General features: G+C 53.7%; 1 protein-coding gene across 3 annotated transcripts; it reads right to left on the reverse strand.

Annotated features, from left to right (window-relative positions):
- Positions 1-2,659: 2,659 nt before the first annotated feature.
- On the reverse strand, positions 2,660-21,535 carry MLXIPL (MLX interacting protein like). 3 transcript variants are annotated; one of them, XM_066382384.1, is made up of 17 exons: positions 21,186-21,535; positions 16,739-16,845; positions 12,790-12,872; positions 12,535-12,624; positions 12,177-12,221; positions 11,440-11,641; positions 11,233-11,313; positions 8,104-8,261; positions 6,338-6,863; positions 6,040-6,107; positions 5,816-5,963; positions 5,546-5,658; positions 5,333-5,452; positions 5,043-5,170; positions 4,841-4,964; positions 4,109-4,238; positions 2,672-3,856 (listed from the first exon to the last, which is right to left on the reverse strand). In XM_066382384.1, exons 1-17 carry the CDS (start codon positions 21,482-21,484, stop codon positions 3,738-3,740), a joined length of 2,541 nt encoding a protein of 846 aa, XP_066238481.1. In that variant the 5' UTR covers positions 21,485-21,535; the 3' UTR covers positions 2,672-3,737. The 3 variants fall into 3 exon arrangements, with proteins under 3 accessions (XP_066238479.1, XP_066238481.1, XP_066238480.1); XM_066382383.1 differs by having other exon boundaries at positions 5,816-5,966; XM_066382382.1 differs by having other exon boundaries at positions 2,660-3,856; positions 5,816-5,966; positions 12,535-12,872.
- Positions 21,536-26,194: the final 4,659 nt, after the last annotated feature.

The raw sequence follows: 26,194 nt of genomic DNA on the forward strand, positions 1-26,194 counted from the left end.
TGAAGGCCCGTGGTCAAGGCACATATGAGAAAGCAATCAATGAACAACTAAGGTGTGACAATGCGCAATAAAAAAAACCCTAATGATTGATGCTTCTCATCTCTCCATTCCTGTCTGTCCCGATCTATCCCTCTCTCTTACTCTCTCTCTGTCTCTTCTCTGTCTCTGTAAAAAAAAAACCAAACCCCACCCCCCCCCCAAAAAAAAAACCACACACAAAAAAATGCTGATGTCTAAAACCTACAGCCAGAGATTCTGATTTAATTGGTCCAGATTGAACCTGGCCATAAAGATTTTTTAGTTTCCCCCCAGCCTCGCCAGAATTATTCAGTGTACATTTAAGTTTGAAGAGCAGGGGTAAGGGACACAGGAGGCTCATGCAAATGATATTCTATTGGACAAGGGTGGTGGCTGTGGAGATGGATGCTTACAAGGTCAACTGGCCAGGCCTCGGTAGCAGATACCACAGGGTAGGTAGGGTGTGGGAGGAGCCAAGAATGACTATTTGCAGCTTGCACATATGTCTGAATGGTGACACCCTTCCTGGGGATGGAGAGCACATGGAAAGGTCCAGATTTGAGAGGGGAGGCTGTGGGGTACAGTCTTGGGAATGATGAGTTCAGTTTTGACTCCATCAAGGTTAAGGGAGCTATGGAACATTTAGAGCAGGGGTCCCCAAACTTTTTACACAGGGGGCCAGTTCACTGTCCCTGAGACCGTTGGAGGGCCCAACTCTAAAAAAAACTATGAACAAATCCTTATGCACACTGCACATATCTTATTTTAAAGTAAAAAAATAAAACAGGAACAAATACAATATTTAAAATAAAGAACAAGTAAATTTAAATCAACAAACTGACCAGTATTTCAATGGGAACTATGCTCCTCTCACTGACCACGAATAAAAGAGGTGCCCTTTCCAGAAGTGCGGCGGGGGCCGGATAAATGGCCTCAGGGGGCCGCATGCGGCCCATGGGCCGTAGTTTGGGGACCCCTGATTTAGAGGGAGGGGTCAGGGTGGCAGTCAGATATATGGTTGTGTAGCTCTGGGTGGACAGAAACAGAGTAGAAGATCCCCATGAGAGTGACGGACAGGATGGTATTGCCTGGGACTTGCCATGGTGACAGGGAAGTGAGCCAGGGAAAGGGACTGGCAGAGAAGGCTCCCGCAGCAGGATGGCACTGTCAGGAGGAGGAAGGAGAGAGCCTGGCAAGAATTCAGGATTCAAAAGGTAAGAGCGGTTTGAGATGACTTGAGTGCCTGGGGAAGGACAAGAACAGCATGCAAAGTGCTCGTTGGATGTGGCCACGAGGGCATCAAGGACCTCAATGAAAAAGCAGTGCAGGAGTGAGGCTAGGTTGGAAGGTGGGAGGAGGAGCCCAAAGGCAGGCAGCTTGGGTTAAGTGGGAGGGGAAAGGGGAGAGCAAGACAACTCTCTCACGGGAAGGTGGCATCTCGAGGGGGACAGAGTCAAGGGGATGTCATATGGGGATCTTCCTAGTGGGTTATAAGTGTGAAAACAGCAGAGCACAAACTGCCAGGATTGTACCTTTCAAAAAGCCACTTCAAGCCACAGTCAGCAGTAGCAAATAACACTTGAAGGCTGGGTGCACCTCTCACTGCACAGTTAAGAGAAGTGGCTAAGAGCAGAAACTAGAGTCAGACAGTCTGGGTGGGCATCTCATTAAGCATACAACCTGGGGCTAGTTATCTGTGCCTCAATATTTCATCTGTAAAATATGATCATAATAATTATAACTCTTATGCAGTGTTCTTTGCCAGGCACTGTTGTGCTTTATATACAGTATATACTGCTCACAAAAATTAGAAGATATTTCAAAATGAATATGAAGCAATTAATATCCCTTAATTTTTGTGAGCAGTAAATGTACTTTTTTTTTTTAAATTTTTTATTTATTTATTCACTTTAGAGAGGAGAGGGAGAGACAGAGAAAGAGAGAGAGAGGACAGAGAGAGAGAGAGAAGGGGAGAGGAGCTGGAAGCATCAACTCCCATATGTGCCTTGACCAGGCAAGCCCAGGGTTTCGAACCAGCGACCTCAGCATTTCCAGGTCGACGCTTTACCCACTGCACCACCACAGATCAGGCCAGTAAATGTACTCTTAAACCCTCACAACAGGCCTGTAGAGGCAGGTATTGTAGGAATTGAGTTAATATATATAAAACGCAGTTAGAATAGTGCTTAGCATATGGTAAACACTGGATACATGTGTAGTTATTGTTATTATTCTACAATAACAATAACAATAACAATAACAATGAATGAGGGAAGGGCAAACCCCACAGAAGATTATGTTTACATCCTGCAAATGCCTCCAGAGGTCCTGAGATGTGAGAAGATTCGGACTCACCAGGCCTGAATGGTCAGCTCCACGAGGAGAGAGGTGTAGCAGTGAACAGAATCCTGAGAGCTAAAACCATCACCTGGCTTACAGGACCTCAGGGAATATTTGTTAACTGGGTCAGTGAAAGGATCAATGAAGTATTGGGGCCTTTTACTCCAACTCTCATCTGAAGTATCAATTCCTTCTAATATATCCCACGCAAGCGGCCAGCCAGTCTGCCTGCACATCTTGCATGTGGGGACATCACTGCCCCTGCAGCATCACGTGTGGGGACATCACTGCCCCTGCAGCGTCACGCTGTCTTTCTGGATGGTTCCCATGGATGGTCGTCATTTTCACTTCTTTTTCTTTTTTTTCTTTCACTTCTATTCCTCTGTCTCAGCTCTGCCCTCTTTCAACTTGGAAAGTGGTGGGTCTCTAAACCCTCTCCTGGCCATGGAGGGAGGATTTCCAGGACTGGTGTCATGTCTTGCCTGGATGACCGCAACAGCTGAAATCTGGCTGCCCTGCTTCCACCACTGCCTCACGGTGGCCTGTTCTCAACTCTGTACCCAGAGGGATCTTGTTCAGAAGCTGACATCTGGTCTCGTCCCAGCTCTAGTCAAAGCCCTCCAGTGGCTTTCCAGGTCAGAGGAAAGTCTAAGGTCCTCTCAAGGCCACCTCCCACTGTCACTAACTCTCCATCCCCGAGCAAGATATACTAATAGTCCTGAACAGTTTTTATTTTTATTGGTCAAGAATTCTTTACAAAATCCACACGCACGCATCCACACACACACAAGATGCCTGCCCTGGTTTGGCTACCCCCCTGCTGTGTGCTCTCCTGGGATCGGAACGGCTCGGCCTCCTCCAGCTGGGGATGCTATCCTGCAGCACCCCCTCCAGGTTACCAGTGAAGCGACACAGACAGGGAACCTCCTTTCCTGCTTCTCTGCTCAGAAACAGACGCCTAGTGCCCTGCCTGCCGGGGAGCAGCAGCTGGGAGTGACAGGGAAACAGGATCATCCGGTCCCCTCCTTCAAGCTCCCTGCATTGCCAGTGTAGGTTCCCGAGTGTCATAGCTGCTAAGGCCTTGGGCTCATCTTCTGGTTGAAGCTTCTTTACCCCCATTTTGCAGACTGAAAAATGGAGGTCCAAAGAGGGAGCATGAGTCTGCTAGGTCACAGGGTTGGTCACTGGTAGAGCAGAAACGGGAACTCAGTTCTTCCTGGCTTCCAAGAGGTAGGAGAGGCTAGAGTTCTGTTTAACTCTCAGGAGAAGGGGCATCCAGGGCCTGGGGCAGGAGGGGAGTGCCCAGGAGTTGTCCCGGGAGCCCACACCCAGGGAAGGTAGCCCCAGGGCAGCTGAGTAAATGGCAGGTCTGGTCAACACTATGAGGGTTTGCCAAGGGTGCCTTCTGTGACTGCCCGTATAGCTTGTTCAGGTACACAGCCTGGGTCTGTCAGGATACTGGTCGATGTGCTAAGTTGGCGGAGGGAGTTCAGGACAGCTGGGGAAAGAGAGGGGAAAATACCTCCTGGGTTAGGGCCCTGCTCTTGGATGCTGAAGACAAAGGGGTGGGGGGAGATGCTAGTTGGCAAGATCATATGTTCTGGTAGCTGGAGAACCATCCAGAAAGCATGGTGGGATGGCCAAAACACTAGGCTATTTTGAAGGCATGCTGAACCTGGGGTTTGAACAGAGTGGAAACCTCTGCTCTGAGGCCTGGACATTCCACTGGGCAGGAAGGTGGCTCACGTACTTGGCCGGAGAGCAGGCAGAGAGCAGTACTGGTCCAGCCACGCCAAAGAGGTCTGATGGAGGCTCTGCAAGCTTGCCGTGGACACCATCCCATTGAAGGACTCAAACAGAGGCCGGATGAGGATGCTGAACTGGCCCAGGTCAAGGAGAAGGCCTGTTGTCCAGCCAGTATCCTTACCTCTCTCACATGTAGCCCTGACGTCTGGCCCAAACCAGAGGAAAGGCCTGGCAACTGTGTAGCCTTGAACCCCACGGACCCCCACTGTAGCCACCCTCCCATCTCTCATGCTGCCAAGGCCTGCCCAGCTAACTTCCCTCAGTCCCCTCCCCCACTTCTCCACGGCCCTCCTTCTGGGCTGGACCATACCCGGTCCCTGGGCTTCCTGCCCTGAGCTTTACCGGGGAGAGGGCGGTGATTCCCTGTCTTTCCTGGGGCCCAGCCCACTCATGCCATACGGAGTTTAGGTTCTCCCACACTGCCCTTGGGATTTCTGTAGGCAGGGCTGTGGTCCCCCCACCTAGGGCCCCTTGCTCAGTTTCCCTCTGCTCCTAGCCCACCACTGGGCAATCCTGCTGGCCAAGATGCCAAGACCTAGAAGGAGGGGGCAGAACTAGAGTCTCTTCCCTTGGGAGCAGCTCTGAGACCCTGCCTGGCCTGTAAAGCAGAGCCTGCAGCCAGGCACAACCTGATGTGGCTGCAGCACTCACCCTGCTGCTGGCCAAGGGAGGATACTACCCAGAACTTCCAGTTGTGCAGTGTGCGGGTCCGAACATAGTCATCGAACATGTCTCGCATCTGGTCGAAACGCTGGTGTGTGATGGGTACCCCGGTAGCTGGCAGCTGCTGTTGGCACAGGCTAGGGGTGTGGGGAGAGTCAGGGGTTAGAGTCCGGCAACAGGCCCCCCTTACCCTAGCACCTGCAGGTCCCGCCTACTTAATGGCAGCATTGAGCTCCTCGATCTGGTCCCGCAGCTGCTGCGCCTCCTCCTGCAAGGCGGCCCGCTCTTGCTGCAGCATGGTGATATACTCAGCCGTCTTCTGCAGTGTCGTTGCTTTGCTGACCTGTGGGCATGGCCAGTGTGGGGTCAGGTGCTAGGACCCACTGTGGCACTGGGGAGCAGGAAGAGGCAACTAGGTGTCTGGAGGGTTCTGGGACTTAGTCTTAGGGAGGGGGTCCATGGAGGGTCCCATGGCTGTGGGTGCCAACCTGGGTTGAGGACTCACCTTGAGGCTGGGCTGGGTGCTGAGTGTGCTCACCAGCCCATGCAGGGTGTCAAATCCCAACTTGATATTAAAGCGCCGCTTCTGCTCTGCAGAGATGTGTGTGATGCGCCGGTTTTCAGTCTTGGGGGGGGGCAAAAAGTGGGGTGAGCCTAGGAAAGAGTGTGGGAGGGCCTAGGGGTAGCAAAGAGATCTTAGGTTAAGGGATAGTGCCACCTTGTTATCTGGACGGCCCCGGCCTAGGGTGGGTTGAGGTGGAGAGACTTGGACACTCAGAGTCCCTGAGCCTGGCAGGGAGTTGAGCTCCCCGGACAGTCGCCGCTCACCACCTTGCAGAAGAGACAGGCAGACCCACAGACATACAGACACAGGGGACAGTGTCCCACTGACCTGTCCCTTTTGTCCTGGCCCCAGACATAGTCCCTGCTTCTTCCTTCCCCTCCCTCCAACCCCTAGAGTCCTCCAATCCCTGCAACCCCTCTTTACCGCTGGGTGCTGGGGGTGACAGCCGCTCTACTTTGGGGACAATCAGGGGCCTGGGAGGGGCCAGTGTGGCCGGGCCCAGAGGTGGCCGGGGTGGTGTGGGGGCCGGAGTCGGGGGAAAGAAGGTGCAGGGGAACTCAGGGACCGTCTCCTGCTGGGGTGGAGAAGGGTGGGGAGTTGGGGTGAAGCTCTGAGGCTCCCCCCACTCCCAGTGCCCGCCATCTTACCAGGGATTCTGGGGGCCGCAGGAGGGCACTGGATACAAGAGGTGGCTTCAGGGCTTGCTCAGGCTTGGCTGTGCACAGGCAGACTGTGAGGGCTCTCAGGGTCATCTCCCGTGACCCCATCCCTCCACTCCTAATAGCCCACACCCCTTTCGGGTTCAAGGCCTGTGTCCTTAATTCCTCACCACCTTGCCCCCCAGCTGAGCTTGCCCCTTAACCATCACCCTCTGTACTTATAGGCTCCTCACTTCCACATCTGGTTCCCAGCGCCCCCTCTGTCAATCCTCCCCTCCTATCTCACCTGCTGTGAGCAGCTGTGTGAGGCAGGAGTTGTTGCCCCCAGCAGTGGCAGGGGCCAACGTGGGGGGACTGGGCTTCTGCCCTCTAGGGAATGGGGTAGGGGGCTTGCCTCTGGGCTGCACACCTTGGGGCACTGTGAAGTGAGGCCCAAATGGGGGTTCTAGACACCCCGAGGATAGAAGGTCCAGGGGGAAGTGGACAGGGGCAGGGCCTGGGCCAGGCTGTGGGGCAGGTGCGAAGGTTGTGGGAGCAGGTAGTGGGGACACTCCTGACATAGGAGGGACAGTAGGGAAGGACAATCTTGGAGAGAAGAGAGGCTCTTCTTGCAGCATAGCAGAAGGAGCCGTAGAAGGGAAGAGAGGTACGGGACAGGGCTCTAGGCCAGGCCCTTTGGCAGGGACAGGGTACTGAAGAAGGTGCGGGGGCGTGGAACGGGGTGGGAGCTTAGGCTTGGGGACTTCAGAGAGGAGGCAATCAGAGTTCAGGAAGGCACTGGAGTCCAAGGACCTAGGGCAGCTGCTCCGAGCCTGGTTGGGGGGACAGACAGAGAGTAGGGGAGAAAGTTGACCTTTATAGCCACCCAGGCAGCCTCCTACCCTGGCTAAACTCTAGACTGGGCACTGGGAGAGGTAAGAGAAGTGATCTCTGCCCTTTAACATCACATTAAAGAAATTATAATCTAATGAGGAGAGGCAATGGAATACATTTATGCACAAATTAGGCATGAGAAAGAGCACCAATTTTCCTACCCACTCATTTATTCACCAAATAATTCATCCATCCATCATCTACCTACCTATTTATTCTCTCACCTATGAGCTGACTCATCTTTCTTTCCATTAGTCCACCAGGTAATAACCCATTCACCAGTCCATCCAACCATCTATACTTCATTTATACACCATACATTGACTGGCCATTTATCCACCCACTAGCCCATTCATTGATCCACCAAACTATTCATTCATCTACAAATTCATCCATCAGCCCATCCATTCAACCAACCACTCACCCACCTATATATACACTAACTCACTTAAACATCTAGTCCCATCTACAACCTATTGATCCATTCACCAACACACCCACCCATACATACATTCATTCATTCACTCACTTGCTCAATCATTGGGCAATCATTTATCCAGTGCTGGTCATGTGCTTGAATGGTGCTAAGTATGGAATATGCAGTGGTGAGCAAAACAGAGCCCTTCCAGCAAGGAGCTCGTTGTCTAATCCAGAAGAGAGACCCCCTCAACAATAACTACAATAGTACCTGAAAAGTCTGATGAAGAGGGAAAGGTATCTAAGCTGGCAGCAGAATTGGATATGGGAGTTCTTGAGCCAAAATGGTAGATTCACTGTTTTCCTAAACACCCATACTATTTTCTGCCTCCAGGCACTCGTTTGAGCTTCCCCTCCCATCTAACTTGCCCTCTTCTGGTCTCTTCTTCTGTCTAAGCCTGATGATCTGTACTCTAAGGCCCAGACCTTCCCCTCCTCCAGGAAGCCTTCCACAAGCATCCCTTGCTCCATGCTCCTCCTGCCTTCAGTCTAACTCTGTCACAGCTATCTTGTCAGTTCTGCTTCACAAGGAAGGGTCTTTCCTCCCCAGCTGAACTGCACCCTCCCAGGGTCATTCTCCCACAGCAGTCTCACTTGGCAGACCAAGCAAGCACAAAACTGGGTACTCAGAAAGAATGAACAACACGTCCTAGACATGTGCAGGTGAGCTGGGGAGGACTGGGTGGGGTGGCATGAGCTCACCTGCAGGTGGCTATGCCCTGAGAGGTGAGTCATGCCCGAGGAGGCAGGGGGCACCTCTGAGCCCAGCGTCCCACTGTCAGCCATGGGACTAAAGCTGGGAGGCTCCAGGAAGTTTGAAGGCGTGGCAGTCTGTGCTGGGCGGTAGCTGGTGAAGAAATCTGTAATTCAGACACACAGGGTGGCAGCAGTTAGGGCTAAGGCCGTGGCTGGACGCTGGGGGAGGAGAGTGGGCCTCGTGCCCAGTCCCCAGGCTGAGCTGAGGAGGGGGGCCTTCCACAGGACATTGTGAAACTGGGGGAGTTTCTGTCTCACTCAGGGGAAGCAGCAACCCAGGCCTGGGTGGGGCGAGTCTGAGTGGGAGACAGCAGGAGACTGTAGGGGTGCGAGCAGGACCCTCCCACCGTACCCCACACTTGGCTCATGAGGCCCCCTTCCTCCAGGCCTGGGCCCTCCCCTTGTCTGCTTCTGTTACCAGCACTTCTGGGAACTCAGAAATGGGGGATGGTAATAGAGTATGTCAGGGAGGGAAAGGGGTGAGGTCCAAGGAAGGAGCCCCAGGGTGATATGAGTTCAAGAGGTGAGTTAGGGGTAAGAGGGGTCAGGAGGTCAGTCAGTCTGGGACAAGCTGGTGTGCTGGATGGTCAACAAGTGGAATCTTAATGGTAGAATCCAGGAGTGGGGTGAAGGAGTGAAAGAGGTGAGAGCAGGGGTCAGAGGATGGGCTCGGAGTGGGGCTGGATGAGGAGGTTCTGGGAAGCTGGGAAGAGCTGGTGGGGAGGGGGCAGCCACATTGTTTGAGGTACAGATTGTGTAAGCGCCAGGCTATTCTGGTTTTGGGAAGCAGCTGCCTGTGGCCTAACCACATCCCGGGCCTGGGCGCCACCCGTCCACCCTCTCCCTTCCGGGCACCTTTCTCTGACCCTGACCAGCTTTCAGTCGGCACCAGCTCCCAAGGCCTCCTAGTCTGGTCATCCGACCCCAGCAGCCTTGGATGGGCTCCAGACCGCCAGTCAAGGGAGCTGGTAAGGCCTCTACCGGGAGGGTCCCCTCAAAGGAGACTCAGAAGTGGGACAGAGAGGACCACCCCACACCTGAGCCTGACAGGGATCGAATCTGTGTGCATACCTTATGTGACTCTGGGGCCCACATGTCACTGGACAGCCAGCTCTGTATGTCAGTGTGTGGTCTCATGCAGCATCTGTCTGTCTGCCTCCCTCCCCATCTGTAGCTCTAAGTCTGTGTGCAGCTGCCCTGATGTGAGGTGCTCAGCGTGTGCATGTCTGCCCTATGTCCATGTCTTTGTCTGTCTGTGTGTGTTTTCTAAGCCACATAGTCAAAAGGGATCTTCTCGCTGTTCTGCTGCCTTCTTTTAACAAAGAAACGGGTAACTACCATGGGTGAGCAGTCATTGATCCTCCATTCCCCAGCCCTCATGGACCATGGGTCTCCTCACTAGGCCCCTTGAAGCCTGGGCGCTAGAACCAGCCTCACGCTGGGCCTGGCCCTGGGATGCTGAGGGTCATAGAGCAGCACCCTGCTCACTGCTGTGGCTGTCTCCCAGGGCTTGGAGGCCTCATCACAGAGGAACAGCAGCCCAGCTCATCACAGAGTCACCGCCATCTCCTTATCTTAGACTGTGGGCATGCCCCCACCCTGCTTGACAGAAGCTACTTCCTAGCTCTAGCCATCAACAGAGTCCCTCCCAGCCTCTGTTCTCTCCACTGACCTACCATCTGCTCCCTGAGTCCCTCTCTCACCCGAGATCCCTCCCCTTCTCTGAGTACCCCTCACCTAGCCCCTTACCCCTCGTTGAACCCTTCCCTCACCAGCCCGTTCACTGGGTTTCCTTTCAAGTGAGGAGCTCTTGGGGACAATCAAAGCGGCGGCCTTGGTAATGCCAGTGCTCCCTGCCCTCCAAGTGCACAGAGAACTAGCAGGGGCCACACTAACCACCTCTTCTTCATGACATCACCTACCGTAGGGTTGCCCATACTTGCCCCCTACCCCAGCAACCACCCTGGGCTGAGAGAAGTCTCTTCCTAGCCGCAGGCTTTGCCCAGATCCCAGTGGGTGGGGGCGGTTAAGTTCCTACCTGTGGCAGGGGTCTGTGTGCCCAGACAAGGGTGCTGCCCTCCCAGGCTGGTCTGCTCCCAGGGCACTGCCATCAACACTTCTGCCCCCTCAGCCCCTACTCCTGTCCAAGGCTGAGACAGGGGTGGGGGTGGTTCCTCATTCCCTAGTCCCCGCCCCATAGGCCTCCACCTCTTGACTGACAGGCCCAGGACCCTGTGGAGAAGGAGTGAAGGGGTCGCAGAAACGAAGCCTTCATCCCAGGAACCTCCTTTCTGCCTTGGCTGAGACAGGCCAAGCCCTGATATCTACCTGACTCTCAGAATAGCTATGAAATCCCCTAATTGTATGAAAATCGGGGGCAGTCTCCAAGAGCTACAGCTAAGTGAAGAAAGCAATGTGGGGAAGAGCTGACTGTAGAAACAAAAACAGACATTTTTCCATGTACATCGTTTTATATAGACAAGAGCATCCGTGGAGGACATTCCTGTGACTTGGTGGCCCTGGGGGTCGGGACAGGGAGGCAGGGATACTACTTTTAAAAAAATGCTTTACAAGATATAATTCCTGGGATTTTCTTTAAAATAACACAGGAGAGAAGTGGGTGAGATCTAGATAAAACAAGACTGGCCAAGAGTTGATAAATGTTGAAGTCGGCATAGGTTACATGAGGGTTCACTGAACTATTTGTGTGTATGTTTGAAATGTTCTTTAATAGTTTTTTTTAATGAATTTTGTAAATAAATAGACCCAAACAAATCACAGTCCCTCTCCCTGAGAGAGTCTTAGCATCCACTGCTTTCCCGGGAGTTCCCAGAGTCTGAAGCTTCAGTGATGCTGGTCCCTTGTTCTCTGCCCTGGTACTGGGTCTGGCCCTGCTCTCACCTGAGGTCACACCAGCTTCATCCCAAGGCCAGACAAAAGGACACCGGGAAAATCCCTTAGGAGCCACTCGGACCATCTGCCCTCCCAGAGGGGCATGGGACATGCCCGAGGTCAACTTGGGGCCCTCCTCACACTGACCCTGCCCTTCCGCCCCAGGGGGAGGGGCTGCCCCACCTGAGATCTCCATAAAGTCATCCAGGCTGGGCTGCAGAGGTGTCAGTTCCGGCTGGATCATGTCAGCATTGCCGACGTAGGCTGGAGGGGGCAGTGGTGAGGACGTCAGGAGCAGCAGGAAGGGCAGAATGGGGACACCTGGCCCGGCCATCCTCCCTTAGCTGCCTGGATTCTCACAGGCCTCCTTTCCCAGGTACAGGCCCTCACCGTCGTCGGGGGGCAGCTGCAGGGGCGTGGGGCCGGGTTGAGTCATGGTGAAGAGTGTGTCTGAGATGTCGGACAAAAAGCAGTCAAGGTCCAGAAGCTGCCGCCCACCAGGCTCCTCCTCGGGGCCCCTCAGCAGCACGGGCACCACACTGGAGAAGAGCTGCTCGCACCATCGCTTTGGTGGCTGCCACCGCCCTTCCACCTAGGGAGACAGAGCCAGCAGTAGCAGCCCGAGGGCCCCACTGCCCATACTGGGGACCCAGGCGTCTCCCCACAGCCCCTAGCCCTTCCATATCACACACCGCCCCTGGGGGAGGACGTGCCCAGCCAGCCCCGGGCCTCAGCCAGCACAGCCCCTCTTCACCTTTCTGGTGGACCCAGCTTGCTGCCTGGAAGGCTAGGGTCACCCCCTTGGCCCCTAACAACTGCCCACAGGAGATAGACCAGGAGGCCGGCTGAGGAGATAAGGGCAACCCTTTTGCCTCCTATACTTTTTCTGACGGAGACCCTAGTTTTAGGACCATTTATTCTCCCATGCCTCTCCACCACTTGCTCAGTCCACCAGGAGGCTTAGGGTCTTCCCATCACTGCTCCAGGGGAAGAAAGCACAATTAATCAACCAGAAGCCAGGGGCCATGCCCAATCCCCTCATGTCCCACCCTCACACCCCGTCCTTCACCACTGCCTCGCCCACTCAGAGGAAAGCTGTGAATTCTCTGGGTCCCGGGAGCACCTACCTGCTTTGGGGCCAGGAGATCCCCTTCCCTGCTGGACTTACGAAGCTGCAATAACACACAGACGTGGACACTAAAATCCTTGTCCCTCCTCCATCAGTCCCCATCAAGGCCTCTCCGACTCACAAACATCCCCAAATCCAAAGCGGGATCCCCAACTTCCTTTCAGGATCTCCTCTGCCCAGGGAAGTATGAAGGCTGCGAAAAGATCCTATGGCCACACGGTGGCGCTATCAGCCTGAGTCTTAATGGAGGGTGGGGTCGGAGGTCGGGGGAACCCCTCCAGGGCTCTTCCCAGAGAAGCAGTGGCCAGCACCTGCAGAGGGGAAGGTCTGGGGCTTCCCCCGGGGTCCCCACTGACCCGTTTCTTGTAGTAGATGCGCCACTTGTGGTACTCGCGCATCACCACTTCGATGCGCCGTTTCCAGTAATTTCCCTCCAGGACGACGGCCTGGGGAGGGCCGGGAGGGGGCTCAGTGCAAAGGATAGCACTGACTTCACCCTTCGCCCAATCCCCATCTGGGCCAGCTCCTCCCGCCCAGAGTGGGGAGGACGGCAGGGAGGGGCTGGGTTTGGTGGGGAGGCAGGTGGGCGGTGGTCCCTGAGTCTCAGCTACCTCTGGTTTCCGGTGCTCGTCAGCCTCAGGCCCCTGCAGGGGGGTCACAAAACCACACACGGGGTTCTTCCTCCTCTCCACATCTGAAAGAAAGAGTCCAGGTCAGGGGTGCCCAGCTCCCTCATCTTTCACCCCAGGGCTGGGGTTCAAGTGCCACCCCAAGGAATCCTGCCTGGCCTTGATACTCAGAATTAAGTGCTACCTCCTCCAGGATCTTCCTGCCTTCTTCTCTAGGACTACTAGATCACCCTCTTCTATGCAGTCCTGTGAAACTAACCCAGCCTAGTAGGTGTGAAAGCCATGCTTTTGGAATGGGATTGGGGCCACAGGGAGTGAGAGGCTCCAAGAACATCCTGGTCAGACTGGCAGGCCAAGGGCCTAGAGTCCTTGGTCCCCTGCCTCAGGCTCCTTGGCCCTGCCCAATCTGATCTCGGAGAACCACCCCTTGTCCGCTGTAGGCCCCCTACCTGAGTCCTTTTTCCACCTCCTCCACTCCTTTTCCTGTCTCCAATCCTGATCTCGCTCCAGGCTCTTTCCTTTTTGCCTATAAACACATTCCAGGTTCTCCATTACCTCCCAAACCCTTCCCTTCCCTATGCAACAAACTAAACCTTTTGTTTCGTCCTTTACCCCTTTGCTTTTTGCCCAAACTCTACAAGAGTTGTTACTTGCCACGTCCACTTCTGAACCACCCAACCTCATCTTTACCGCCTATAACTCAGCATCTGCCCCCATGCCCACCTGCTAGTTACCCTCATCCTGCCCCTTTCCAGCTTCACATCCATTTCCCAGTTGCCTAGGGACCCTCCACTCGAATGTCCCAAAACTTGTCACTATCAGAATTTGGAGGAATTCCCTCCCTAGCCTGTGCCTCCTCTGGACAGCCAACCCTGCCTCCCAGTCACAAAAACTTCCTGCTGACTCCCAGATTCCTGTCTAAACCATGGACTAACCATCTCAATCCCAAGGATGTGTGACATGACTGCCAGTGTCCCTTCCCCTCCATATTCTCACTGCCGCCCCCTGTTCTGCTGTCATCTTTCACGTAGACCCCTCTGACTCCAGGCTCCCAGTCTCCAGTCATCTAGCTGCTGTGGCTGGGCCAATTCTTCCTGGAACTGCAGGTCAGGCCTGAACCCCCCCAGGGCTTCCTGAACCTCCAGGATAAAGTCCACACTCCTGAGCTTGGCTTCCCAGCCCTCCATGATGAGTCTTACTACTTCTCCTGCCTTCCTGTCTCCTTCAGATGCCCCACCTTGAAGCCAAACAGCTCCCCGCCACACAGCCCACCCTCTGGTTTTATTTTACAAGGAATGTCCCTCTCTTCCCTCCTCTGCCCTGTGCCACCTGCCCACCCACCAGGATAACCCAGAGCAGACCCTCTTCCAGGAAGCCTTCCCTCCTCTGAAACCCCTGGTCGTGTCTGCCTCAATCTCCACCTGCCTTGGCCATTTCTCTTCATGCTGACCTCCCTGCTGGGCGTGAAAGCAGTTGTACCCTTTAGCCCAGAATCCCCGTATCTGGCATAGAGCTTGGCACACAGCATGCCTTCAAAACCCTGGGCAGTGACTTTTTCTGGCAGTCTTGACAAAAAGGACTTCAGGGGTGTCCACAGGGGCCCATCCTGCTAAAACCCTCAGCAAACTTTCTCTGGGACAATTGACACAGAGAAAGGGGACCACCCAAACATGAAATTTCTTGGAACCTTCAACATAATTTACAAAGTTCCCTCCTAAAGGACATTCTCCAAAATGATCCCTGTGAGATTGGGGAGGGTTGCAAAGCTCAGCTTGGTCAGGAAACAAAGGGATAGGCCCCGTGGGTATGTGGACTCCCAGGGGATTAAGGGTCTCAAAGAGCATCTGCCCCTGGCTTTCCAGGTGAGGAAATGTGCACCAGGAAAGTGTAAGTTTGCCCAAGGCCCCCAGAGTCAGGGCCCGGCAGAGTCCTCCACCGCCCAGGGACACTGTGCTCTGGCCAAAAGCGCAGTGACCATGTGGCTTCCTGAGGGTGGAGCAGGCTTTATTTAACAATGAGAAATTCATCCATTCATGCAGCAGCCTAGCCCCTTGTACCTGGGTCAGAACCACAGATAATCAGGGCACTCACAGCTGGTGGAGATGAGGAAAGCACACACACAACATGAGCTAATGCCAGGTGGAGAGTCTGCCCATGAAAGGGGCACAGCACTCTGTGAGGTCAGAGGAAACAGACCATTTCTGGGAAAGGAAGAAACCCTGGCGCCCAGGAGCCTGCAGAGGGGTGGCAGGTGCTTGAGGGATGAGCCAGGCAGCCCCCCAGCAGTCAACAGCCCTGTCCCTCTTCTGAAGCCCACCTCCAAACCTTGGGTGCTCAGGAGGAGGGGGAGCCCCGATATTTGTTCTGTGCCTGCCCATGCTCTTGCTGTTATCACAATAGTAGAGATAGATCCCAGGGCTCACCCTCAGGGAGCCCTTGTGGGTGCCTGCCTGGTGCTGAGATGTGACGGCACTGAAAACTCACAGGAGACCTCAGCAGTAGGACTTATTATGCCCACTTTACAGATGAGTAAGCTTCGGCTAGGAGAGGCTGGGGACTTTGCACATAGCTAGGGCAAACTAGAACTTGACTCGAATTCACCTGTTTGACTCAGAACCTGGGGTCCTTCCAGCAACTTGCACAATAGCTGGAGACCACAGTCTGTCTGTCTGGGTGAAGAGCCTAAGTTTGCATCTCATCCAGCTTTGTGAGAAAGGGGAGACAGACAACGACACTGATTACCCTAGCCTATCAGCTTCTCGGTTTGGGCAGGCCTGCTCTCAGGTGAGGACTGGGAGTCAGCCAGCAGGGTTCAGTGAGGGCTCAGACTGGGAGAGTCCTGGACTTTCCAGCCACAGCTCTGTTCCCTTTATGCTGTGACCCTGAACAAGTCACATGCCTTCTGGGCCTCACTTGCTCATCTATAAAATGAGGGTAATATTATCTATCTCCCGGGATTGCGAGGGAGCTTCAAATAAAATGATTTATGAGAGTGCTGGACACATAGATGAACAGAAACCAAAAACACTCTCTCTTTCTGCTTAGGTGAAATCTAGTGGGGCCAGTACAGAGAAAACTGTGTGTTGTCCCTCCTGGGCTATGTGTTCACAGCTCAGCACAGCCTTTGATCCTATAACAGGACCCAACTAAGCTGGACAAGGTCTCAGCATGGAGCCAACTAGTCTGAGGCCTCTCAGCTTCTGCTGCCCTGCCAGGGGAGAAGGCAGAGAGGTCTTGAATCCCCAAATGAATGACTGACCTTCTCAAGGGTACCACATATTCAACCATCATTAATTGAGCACTTTGTGCCAAGCCTGTTCACACTCGTTATCTCCAGATTAACCATGAAAAGTAGGACTATTGGCCTCATTTTATAAATGAGGAAATAGGTTCAGAGAGGTTAGACAACTTGCCTGTAGTCACACAAAAACAGGTGAGAAACCTGCTCTGTGGCCTCCTCTCCCAAAACTTCCTTGGGGGGGGCACTTGGTGGGGGTTCAGCAAGAACTTTAATGAAAGGCTGGAAGAGACCCATACAGGATCCTCAGTTTCCCTTTTTGCAAAGTGACAGAATTGGCCCAGATAGGGTCTAATGCCTCTTTTTAATCTGGTGTTTGAGGCCCGACTATACTAATGGGATGCAGAATAAGCCTTGAATTATTTCCCAAATCTCAGCCCACCCTAGGACTTCCAAAGGGTGACCCCTGTAGTGCCCAGCTTTGTAGTGGAAAGCACTCTTACAGACATATCCCCCAAGACTCTGGGGGTAAGAAGCTGTTCACGGGTGCTGGCCCTGGGGGCTTGTTCTCCCCCAAAGCACTCTGTTGGTGCAAGCTGGAAATTCCTGGGCAGGCACCCCACCAGCAGCCCCTACCAAACCCCACTCACTCCCACAGCCCTTCTGTTGGGAAGGCCCATGGCGCCCACTCACACTGGATATACCAGGCCCTCCAGATGGCGTTGTTGAGACGGATCTTGTCTCGGCAGAGCAGCTTGAGACCTTTAAAATTCTTCCACTTGGGAGACACCAGCTTACCACTGTAAAAGGGAGAGGCTAGGTCAGGAGGGTGGTAGAGAAAGGGGAAGGTTGAAGGGGGCTTCGGCAGGGGCTGGCTCTACACTCTTCCCAGCACTAGGCACTCATCTATTTTGGGCAATTTGAGGAACCTTTGAAAAATCCAGCCTCTTATTTTAACCTGCCTAAAATTCCTACCCTGAGAGTCAGGCCTTTAAAATACCCTTCCTGGTCCTCTTTAGGGGCCCTTGTGTTCTTTGGTGAGACCCGCTTGTTTAATCTACTACCAGAACTAAAGCCAGGGCTGGAAATGCTCATCAGCTCCGTCCTCATAACAGCAATGCTTAGTGGCCTTACCGGCAACCGTCTTGTAGGCCAGCTAGGGTGGGTTCTCAGATACATCTCTTGCTGAAGGAAACCAAGGGTCAGGAAGGGTTTGGGACATGTCTTAGTTTACGTGGCAGAGACTCATTCAGGCCCTGTGGCTTTTTTTTTTTTTTTAATTTTTTTTTTGGGGGGGGGGGAAACAAAAACATCAAAATAAGGGTAAGAAATAAAATCAGAGAAAAAATACAAAATAACCAGTCTCTGGAACCATTTCTAAAAATTATGCTACAATAAGAATATCACATTCAAAAAAGGTTAACTCATATTTTAATATAATTACACCCCAAATTACAGATAACTTTGTGGATTCTGGCCGCAAGAGAAATCATGGATGCACAACTGTCACTTCAACAGAGAAAAGTAATTTACATCTGATAAGCAGAAAGAGCTAACTAATCAGATTAACTTTTTTTTTTTTGTATATTTCTGAAACTAGAAACGGGGAGAGACAGTCAGACAGACTCCCGCATGCGCCCGACCAGGATCCACCCGGCACGCCCACCATGGGGCGATGCTCTGCCCACCAGGGGGCGATGCTCTGCCCCTCCTGGGCGTCGCTCTGCCGCGACCAGAGCCACTCCAGAGCCTGGGGCAGAGGCCAAGGAGCCATCCCAGCGCCCGGGCCATGTTTGCTCCAATGGAGCCTCGGCTGCAGGAGGGGAAGAGAGAGACAGAGAGGAAGGAGAGGGGGAGGGGTGGAGAAGCAGATGGGCGCTTCTCCTGTGTGCCCTAGCCGGGAATCGAACCCGGGACTTCTGCACGCCAGGCCAACGCTCTACCACTGATCCAACCGGCCAGGGCCTCCTGTGGCTTTTTCTTTACCAGACTTGCGGGCCTGCTTAGGTCAGGGAATGGGTAGGATTTGTCTTGGTGGAGAGGGAGCCTCTCACCAGAGGTGGCCTTACAATAACCAGCCACTGCCTTTTCATTACCCTTCTGATGTCTGCCCAGCCTAGACTCCTAGGATGGCAATCTGGACTGAGCTGGAAGGTGTGCCCCTTCTCAGGGGTGTGGCCAAGACAATACCATTAGGACCCAAAGGAAGGCAGCTAGGATGGTGGAGTGGTAAGCAGTGGGGAGATAGAACTCTGACCCTAACCCTAACCCTAGCAGTCAATCAAAGCCAAGAGATGAAAGGATTCTACACAGGTGAGGGGCTTGAGTCTCAGGGTCCTGCTAGGCACAGGCCAAGTCTGCTACCCCCAGTGAGCTGACCTAAGAAGATGTTAAGGGTCTTAGACCCTTGCTCGTCCTTTTCTCCTCATGGTCCATAAACCAGGGTTGTATACCAGTCCCTCTGGCCTACCTTCTCCAACCCTTACTCATGTAGAATTCTGGCTGAGACCTCAAGGCTTAGACTTTCCAAACACTAAACCTGCTCTCTCCAGGGGCCTCTCTCTCATCCTGGGGGTAAGAGGTGGGTGGGTGACTCTTACAGCCCCTTGGGTACATAGGTCACTGGGTCCCCTCTCCTCTTTGGTCTCCAAGCTCCTGTGTTTGCTTTGGAGTAGGGAGAGGGGTGGACGGCCACCACAGGGTACACCAGGCCTCATTACCCAGACAGAGTACATAGCCTAAGTGCACAGGCTGGCTGGTCTTCTCTCTCCTAAGTTAGATAAACACCATCTGTCTGGAGAAATGGGGGAGGAGGGTACTTTGATATCTCCTGGGCCAGCTTCTTTTGTGACACCTGGAGGGAAAGGGGTTCCTGAGTTTACTGCCCCTGCCTGTATCCCAGCAATCACCAAGCTCACTCTGATCACCCAGTACCCCACGCCCAGCCTGCTTGGCCTTCCTTTTCCTGGGGTGATAGTGTCTGTGGCCAGGTAGGGCTAGAGGAGACGAGACAGTGACAAAATCTAAGCCCAGAAGGAAAGGTTTGTGCTGGACCTGTCAGCTGGGAAGGGAGAAGAGAGGCCCAACCTGGAGCAAAAAGCCTGAGGCCAGGGTTCAAGGACTTGTTATGACCAGTAGAAAATTTAGGAATCTTGGGGATGGGATGGGGAGAACTCAGACTCCTAGTTCAGTTTCCCCTACTCCCACACATATCTAGCTTGCAGCAATTCCTGTGGAGTCTTCCTGACAAGGTCCTGTTTGCCATTTGCCTGAGGCCATTCTTTCCATATCTCTGATTATAGCTCTGACCAAGAACAAGCGTGTTCTTGAAACTTCCAGAACCTGCCTCCCTGGGGCTTCCACCCACAGAACCATGGAACATGGGGTCCTTTCTCTGCTCACACTGCCTTTCTGAGGATGAAAGCTGGCCAGGCGTCCGCAGGCTATCCTCCAAGTCAAGCTGGCCAGTCCCTCCCAGCATCTCTGGACCCCTTGCCTTACTGTCCCTTCCCATCTCTTCCCTCTCTTGGGACACGCTCCTCTGATACTGAGCCATCTCCATTCCTGGAGCAACCCAGTGAATATTCTATGTGTTTAGGGAGAAAACACAGCCCTCTCCAGCCCAGCTGCCCCTGACTGGGGTCACACCAGCTTCCAGTCAGCCTCTTGTGAGAACAGTTCTTGGAATGTGCTCTGTCCCCCTAACTTGCATCTCCCCTTAATCTCCCCCCTTTTGGTCACCCATGGTCCCAGGTAGGGGGTGAGTGTTAGCCAGCCCACGTAGAGAGGTGTGTAGTATAAACTAGAAAGCTGGAGTTGGGAGTGGGTGAGAAATGGGGGCCCTGAAGGAGCCTAGGGAGGAGGGATGCCCACACACGTCTGTACCGGGACCTTAGGTGCCCGGCTCAGGCGGTCTGTATGGCGGCGGGGTGGGGGGGTGGGGGGGGGTGTAGAAGGGTAGGGATGGGAATTTGAACTTTCCACATTGGTCTGGCGCCTGAGACGATCAGGTTGCAAAATGACCTGGGCCCGGGGCCAGAGCTTGAGGGCCAAGGTTACAATGCCTCCAGCCAATGGAGTCACTTCTGGGCCGCCGCTATTGAGGGTGGGCAACACTCTCCCGCAACCCTCACCCCAGCTCCGGCTCGGGGTTGGAGCAACAAGTGCGGGTCTGTAGACCACAGTTCTCTGAAAGGGAGGAGACGCGCCGCGGAGGAAAAGGAATATTTGCAGAGAAAAGATCAAGGCCGGCTGATCCCCCTTTATCCCCTACGGTTTCGGTTGATAATTTATCCTGGCCCCTCAGCTCCGAGGAACTTTGCTCCAGGGCACTGCGCCAGGACCCGGTTCACGCCCTCCCCTGGGACGCAGGCGCGCTCCGCGATGCGCCAAGCAGGGGTCCCAGTCAGTATTAGGCACTCAGCCTCGCGCAGCGACAAGGGTAGGCGAGCCCACGCCTCCCGGGCATCAGCCCCACATGGCCTGCGGCACTCCCTGCCGGTCCGCTGCTGGGAACCTCTGCGAGCTGAGACCCCTGGGGCACTCTCCTCCAGCCACCCTCGACCTAGCAAGCCCAAAACAGGTGTCCCTGCAATTGGGGTAGGGGGTACAGGACCAGAAACTGAGTTTCAGTAGACTGTTGGCCACGAATTGGGACAACCATGAGCGCGAGGCGTATAGTGAGGGTGCAGAAAGAGTGGGCGTGGGCCGGGATTGTTGGGGAGGGAGCGGAAGGTTACAAGTGATCGGGTGAAGTGGCTCCCAGCTGTACAGGTGGGTGTGGCAAGATGGCCGTAGGGTCCTGGGAGCATGAGGGATGCCCTGGCATAGCTTTGGGGGCAGAGGTACAGAAATAGAAAGGGGGCCTACGATGGGGTTGAGGTGGAGGACAGGCGGTCCGCGCGCTGGAAGAATGATGGAGGTGAGGATGGGACCCAGAAAGTGCGTAGGTCTATTGAGAATCAGTACGCTGCGCCAGGGTCAAAGAACGCTTGGGGCTGTGGGAAGGGGTGTCCAGGTTGTGGCCAGAGTCTCCGAGAGCAGCCGGGGACCAAGGCGCGGGACTGGGTAGTGTCCGGGACCCCAGCGCGTGCTACCGCCTTGGAGGGCCGAGGCCGTCGGGCCCCGGAGCCGCCCTCACCTGTAGGCCAGGCTCATGCACTCGAAGAGGCGGGTGAGTGTGGGGTCGATGCTGCGCGGCCCGAAGTCGGCGAGCCCCACGGGCCCCTGCTGGTCGTGCCGCCGGGTCAGCGAGTCGCTGTGCGGCGACGACACCATGAAGTGACCGCTGTGGATGACCTGGGAGCGGAGCAGCCCGCCGGCGTTGCGGCGGGTACTCGGGTCCTCCGAGTCTGTGTCTGAGTCCGAGTCCGGGCTGGGGACAACCCGTGGGCCCTGCAAACCCGTGGTCAGACCTGCCAGCGCCCGGGCCATGGCCATTGCTGCTATCGCCTCGCCTAGGCTTGGTGGAACCGCCGGCGCCGTTCGGGTGGCCGGACAGCCCTCATTAGCATCGCCCCACCCCTAGGTCCCTGTAGGTCGCTCGAGGGGGCGGGACCGCGTGGCCTTCGCGCGCGGGAGCGGATGAGGCGGGGCTTAAATTAACATAAAACCCTGTTAGGGAGCGCACGGGGTCCGGAGCTTTCAAGTCTACGGCTTGGAAGAGGAGGCGTTCCCTGTCTTCTCAAATGCCTTTGCTTCTGTGACCGCTTATTTAGACTCTTGATGCAACCTCCCGTACTTCGCCCAAAGGGGTCTCAGAATTAAATGACCAGTCATGCCCACCTAAACCTGAAAACACCTTAGTGCAGGGGTCCCCAAACTTTTTACACAAGGGGCCAGTTCACTGTCCCTCAGACCGTTGGAGGGCCGGACTATAAAAAAAACTATGAACAAATTCCTATGCACACTGCACATATCTTATTTTAAAGTAAAAAAACAAAACGGGAACAAATACAATATTTAAAATAAAGAACAAGTAGCCTGACCTGTGGTGGCGCAGTGGATAAAGCGTCGACCTGGAAATGCTGAGGTCGCCGGTTCGAAACCCTGGGCTTGCCTGGTCAAGGCACATATGGGAGTTGATGCTTCCAGCTCCTCCCCCCCTTCTCTCTCTGTCTGTCTCTCCCTCTCCTCTCTAAAATGAATAAAAAAAAAAAAAATTTTTTTTTTAAATAAAGAACAAGTAAATTTAAATCAACAAACTGACCAATATTTCAATGGGAACTATGCTCCTCTCACTGACCACCAATGAAAGAGGTGCCCTTCCAGAAGTGCGGCAGGGGCGGGAAAAATGGCCTCAGGGGGCCGCAGTTTGGGGACCCCTGCCTTAGTGCCTGGGGTTCCGGTTTCCAGGGGCGCCCTCCCGTGAAGCCTCTCATCTAACTACTACCCCCTTGCCCTCTCTGATCTCCTGACTCACGTTCATCCCCCTCTCAGTCAGCCACACAGCTGGAAGCATCCACTTCTCAGAAGTCTTGTGTGGCCTGGCCCACTGGAAGGTCTCAGGACCCCCAGTTACCATTTTGGTCATCACTACATCTTCACAGAGCCCCAGAGGGTTAAATGAATGTGATTCCTGCAAGCAAGGTCAGTACCATGGTGATGTGTGATGCTGGCAAGGTGGACCCTTGGTCAGCCTCCCCGGTATTATCCCATAAGCAGGCTATCTGCTCAGGAGCTCTGGGCCCCCTCATCCTACCGACTCTGAAGTCCAGCTTCTGTTTCTGTTTTTGAAGTCCCTCCTCTCATCCTGAGGACACAAACCAGGCTGTTTGGTCTGAGGCATTCACGCCTGTCACCTTTAACAATCCTTAGATGTGGGGTTCTTACCCTACTTCAATGAGGCACAGGAGTCCACACGAGTGGAAAAACGCCCAAGTATCTGCAGAGGAATGGCAACAAACTGTAGTCTAAAAGAATTCCAGACTTCCCACCTAGAGCTATCCCTGGTAGGCATCAGGAGAGGGCTGGAGGCAAAGGCCAACCCCTCTTGGCTTTGAAAAGGATGTGGTCTACATATGGTCACATAAATAAGGTAGTCAGCTGGGGACTGGAGGCTTGGAAAAAGTTCCCACATAGTGCTTTCTTCCATGGTAGCGTCACAAAGCTACAATCAAATGGCAGTGCCCCAAAGGCCCCTGGCCCAGCTGAAATTGTTACCCAAGGCTGCTCAAAGACTAGCCCTTCCACCCACCTATGTTTCTTGGCTAGGTAACCTCTGTGCCTGCCAGTCACCTCATGTTCCCAGGGGCCCTAGCTGCTCTCCTCCACTCATTTCCTGCTCTTTTCTGCAGGAGGTGTATTCTCCCTGCCCATCCTGTCAAATTCTGGGGAACCTTGTATGCCTACCTCAGCCTGCTTCCTCTGAGAGAGAGCCACCCCTCAGTAGCCCCTTTAGGATCCTTGGCACAGAGCCCAGCAAGGTCATTACTTACCCTTTATGGACCTGTCTGGCTTCTTCCCTGGCCAGTGGGCCCTAAGGCAGGACTGTGTCCCAGGGTCTCTGAACCCCCACACTTGGTACCCAGGGACTTGGGGAACACTTGGAGAAAGGCATGATGCTAAAAGGAACTGGTGGTCACTGTGTTTGTATGGGGGGCAGGGGGCAGGAGTAGGAAGCATGATTCCTTGGAATCTCCTAGCTTCAGGGGCCCTGGCTTAAGCAGAGACCTGAATTGATTCTTGCTCTGCCAGTAATGCCACAAATGACCTTAGGCAAATCTCTGTCTTATTGGGGCTCTGTCTCTCCACCTATAAAATGAGAAGCTGAATTCAGTGATTTCTCAGGGTCCTGCAACTTTCACAACTTCTGGTTCTGAGTCTTTGCTTATCAACATCCCCAGCTTACCCCACCATGCACCCCAGGACTCCTTTCTCCAGGAGAAAATCTCCCAGCTAAATCTCCTTTGGTTCAAAAGACTCCTCCAAACTGGATCTCCCTCACCCTATGCCGCTCCCCTTCCCCAGCAACCAGTTGGCCCTCAATAGGCATCTGCATCTCTCTTCTGCCCTCCTTAGGGCCTGATAATATCTTTGGAAAAGATAATACCTACTGGTATAATTCAAAACAAAACACAAAATTGTACAGTACATGCAATGAAGTCCACAAATAGTGACTTCTCTCATGACTACATCTTCAATTAAAATGTTATATATGTGCATATATAAATTACTACATTTCTTTTCTTTTTTTTAAAATGAGAGGAGTGGAGATAGACTCCCACATGCGCCCTGACTGGGATCCACGTGGCAACCCTGACCACTAGCTGCGAGAGGGGAAGAGAGAGAGAAGAGGGAGAGGTAGGGGAAGAGAAGCAGATGGTTGCTTTTCATGTGTGCTCTGACCGGGGATTGAACCCAGGACGTCCACGGGGCTAACATTCCATCCACTGAGCCAACTGGCCAGGTCTAAATTTATTTATTTAATTGTGTGTGTGTGTGTGTGTGTGTGTCAGAGACAGAGAGGGACAGATAGGGACTGTCAGACAGGAAGGGAGAGAGGGAGAGAGATGAGAAACATCACTTCTTCATTGCGGCTCCTTAGTTGTTCATTGATTGATTTTTCATATGTGCCTTAACCGGGGTGTGTGTGTGTGTGTGTGTGTGTGTGTGTGTGTGTGTGTGTGGCTACAGCAGACTGAGTGACCCCTTGCTCGAGCCAGCGACCTTGGGCTCAAGCTGGTAAACCTTGCTCAAACCAGATGAGCAACCTCGGGGTCTCAAGCCTGGGTCCTCCACATCCCAGTCCTAAGCTCTATCCACTGTGCCACTGCTTGGTCAGGCTAAATTTATTTTCAAAGAAAGAAAGAAGAAAGGAAGGAAGGGAAGGACTGAGAGAGGGAGGGAGGAAAGAAGGAAGGAAGGAAGGAAAAAAGGAAGGAAGGAAGGAAAAAAGGAAGGAAAGAAAGAAATCAAGAAAGCAGGAGGGGAGGGGAGGGGAGGGGAGGGGAGGGGAGAGGAATGTTGTAATGTTTAAACACTGCTGAGGCTTTATGTGCTTCATCTACCTTGACCAGTCTCCAACCTATCTGTTTGGCCATTTAAAGAAGCATGCACTCCTCACCTGACCTGTGGTGGCGCAGTGAATAAGGTGTCAACCTAGAGTGCTGAGGTTGTTGGTTCAAGACCCTGGGCTTGCCTGGTCAAGGCACATATGGGAGTTGATGCTTTCTGCTCCCCCCTCTCTCTTTCTGCTCTCTTCTCTCTAAACTGAATAAAATATTTTTTTAAAAAAAGACAAGAAGCGGCCCTGGCCGGTTGGCTCAGTGGTAGAGTGTTGGCCTGGCGTGCAGGAGTCCCGGGTTCGATTCCCGGCCAGGGCACACAGGAGAAGCGCCCATCTGCTTCTCCACCCCTCCCCCTCTCCTTCCTCTCTGTTTCTCTCTTCCCCTCCCACAGCCAGGGCTCCATTGGAGCAAAGTTGGCCCGGGCGCTGAGGATGGCTCCATGGCTTCTGCCTCAGGCGCTAGAATGGCTCTGGTCACAACAGAACGATGCCCCAGATGGGCAGAGCATTGCCCCCTGGTGGGCATGCCAGGTGGATCCCGGTCGGGCGCTTGCGGGAGTCTGTCTGACTGCCTCCCTGTTTCCAGCTTCCGAAAAATACAAAAAATACAAAAAAAAAAAAAAAAAGACAAGAAGCATGCATTCCTCATTTCAGGCACTGTGTTCAATTCTCTGAGCCATCATCTCTAACCCGTATTGCAGGAAATAATAGAGTTTCCATTTTACAAATAAATAAACAGGCTCGAGAGGTGATGTACTTGTTCCTCAGCTAAGAAAGGGCATAACCAGGTCTGAGAGGTCCAGGCTCCTTTACCTATGAGGCTGTAGTCCTCTCCTCTTAGACATGGTTCTCACCACAGTGCAACTGGAAAAGTCAAACCAGCTGGTGGTATGGGGGGGCCTGGCAGGCCTGGCAGTGGGCATACCAGGTTCAGGGTGCTCTTGCCCAGATGACAGCACAGGCTTGTGTGAATTGGCCTAGCTCACCCTCTTGTTCCCTTTCCCATTTGGCCTTTATGCCCACTGCTCAGTGTTCATAGCTTCTCACTACACATGAGTCTTACTCATGGACAGGAAGGTGTAGGACAAGGTCCTGACTGGGGTGTGAAATCCTGCTTGTCCCGGTAACCCCACCTGACATCA

The sequence above is a fragment of the Saccopteryx leptura genome, chromosome 4 (genome assembly GCF_036850995.1).
Source record: "Saccopteryx leptura isolate mSacLep1 chromosome 4, mSacLep1_pri_phased_curated, whole genome shotgun sequence".
NCBI classification, from domain to species: Eukaryota; Metazoa; Chordata; class Mammalia; order Chiroptera; family Emballonuridae; genus Saccopteryx; species Saccopteryx leptura.

What these genes read in the sequence shown, in the direction of transcription:
- MLXIPL (XM_066382382.1), bottom strand. Translation starts at nt 21,484, where the DNA reads ATGGCCATGGCCCGGGCGCTGGCAGGTCTGACCACGGGTTTGCAGGGC. An exon ending in TGCATGAGCCTGGCCTACAG is followed by an intron (nt 16,846 to 21,185) that starts GTGAGGGCGGCT and finishes TCCCTTTTACAG; the next exon opens with TGGTAAGCTGGTGTCTCCCA. An exon ending in ACAACTGGAAGTTCTGGGTA is followed by an intron (nt 4,239 to 4,840) that starts GTATCCTCCCTT and finishes GACCTGGGCCAG; the next exon opens with TTCAGCATCCTCATCCGGCC.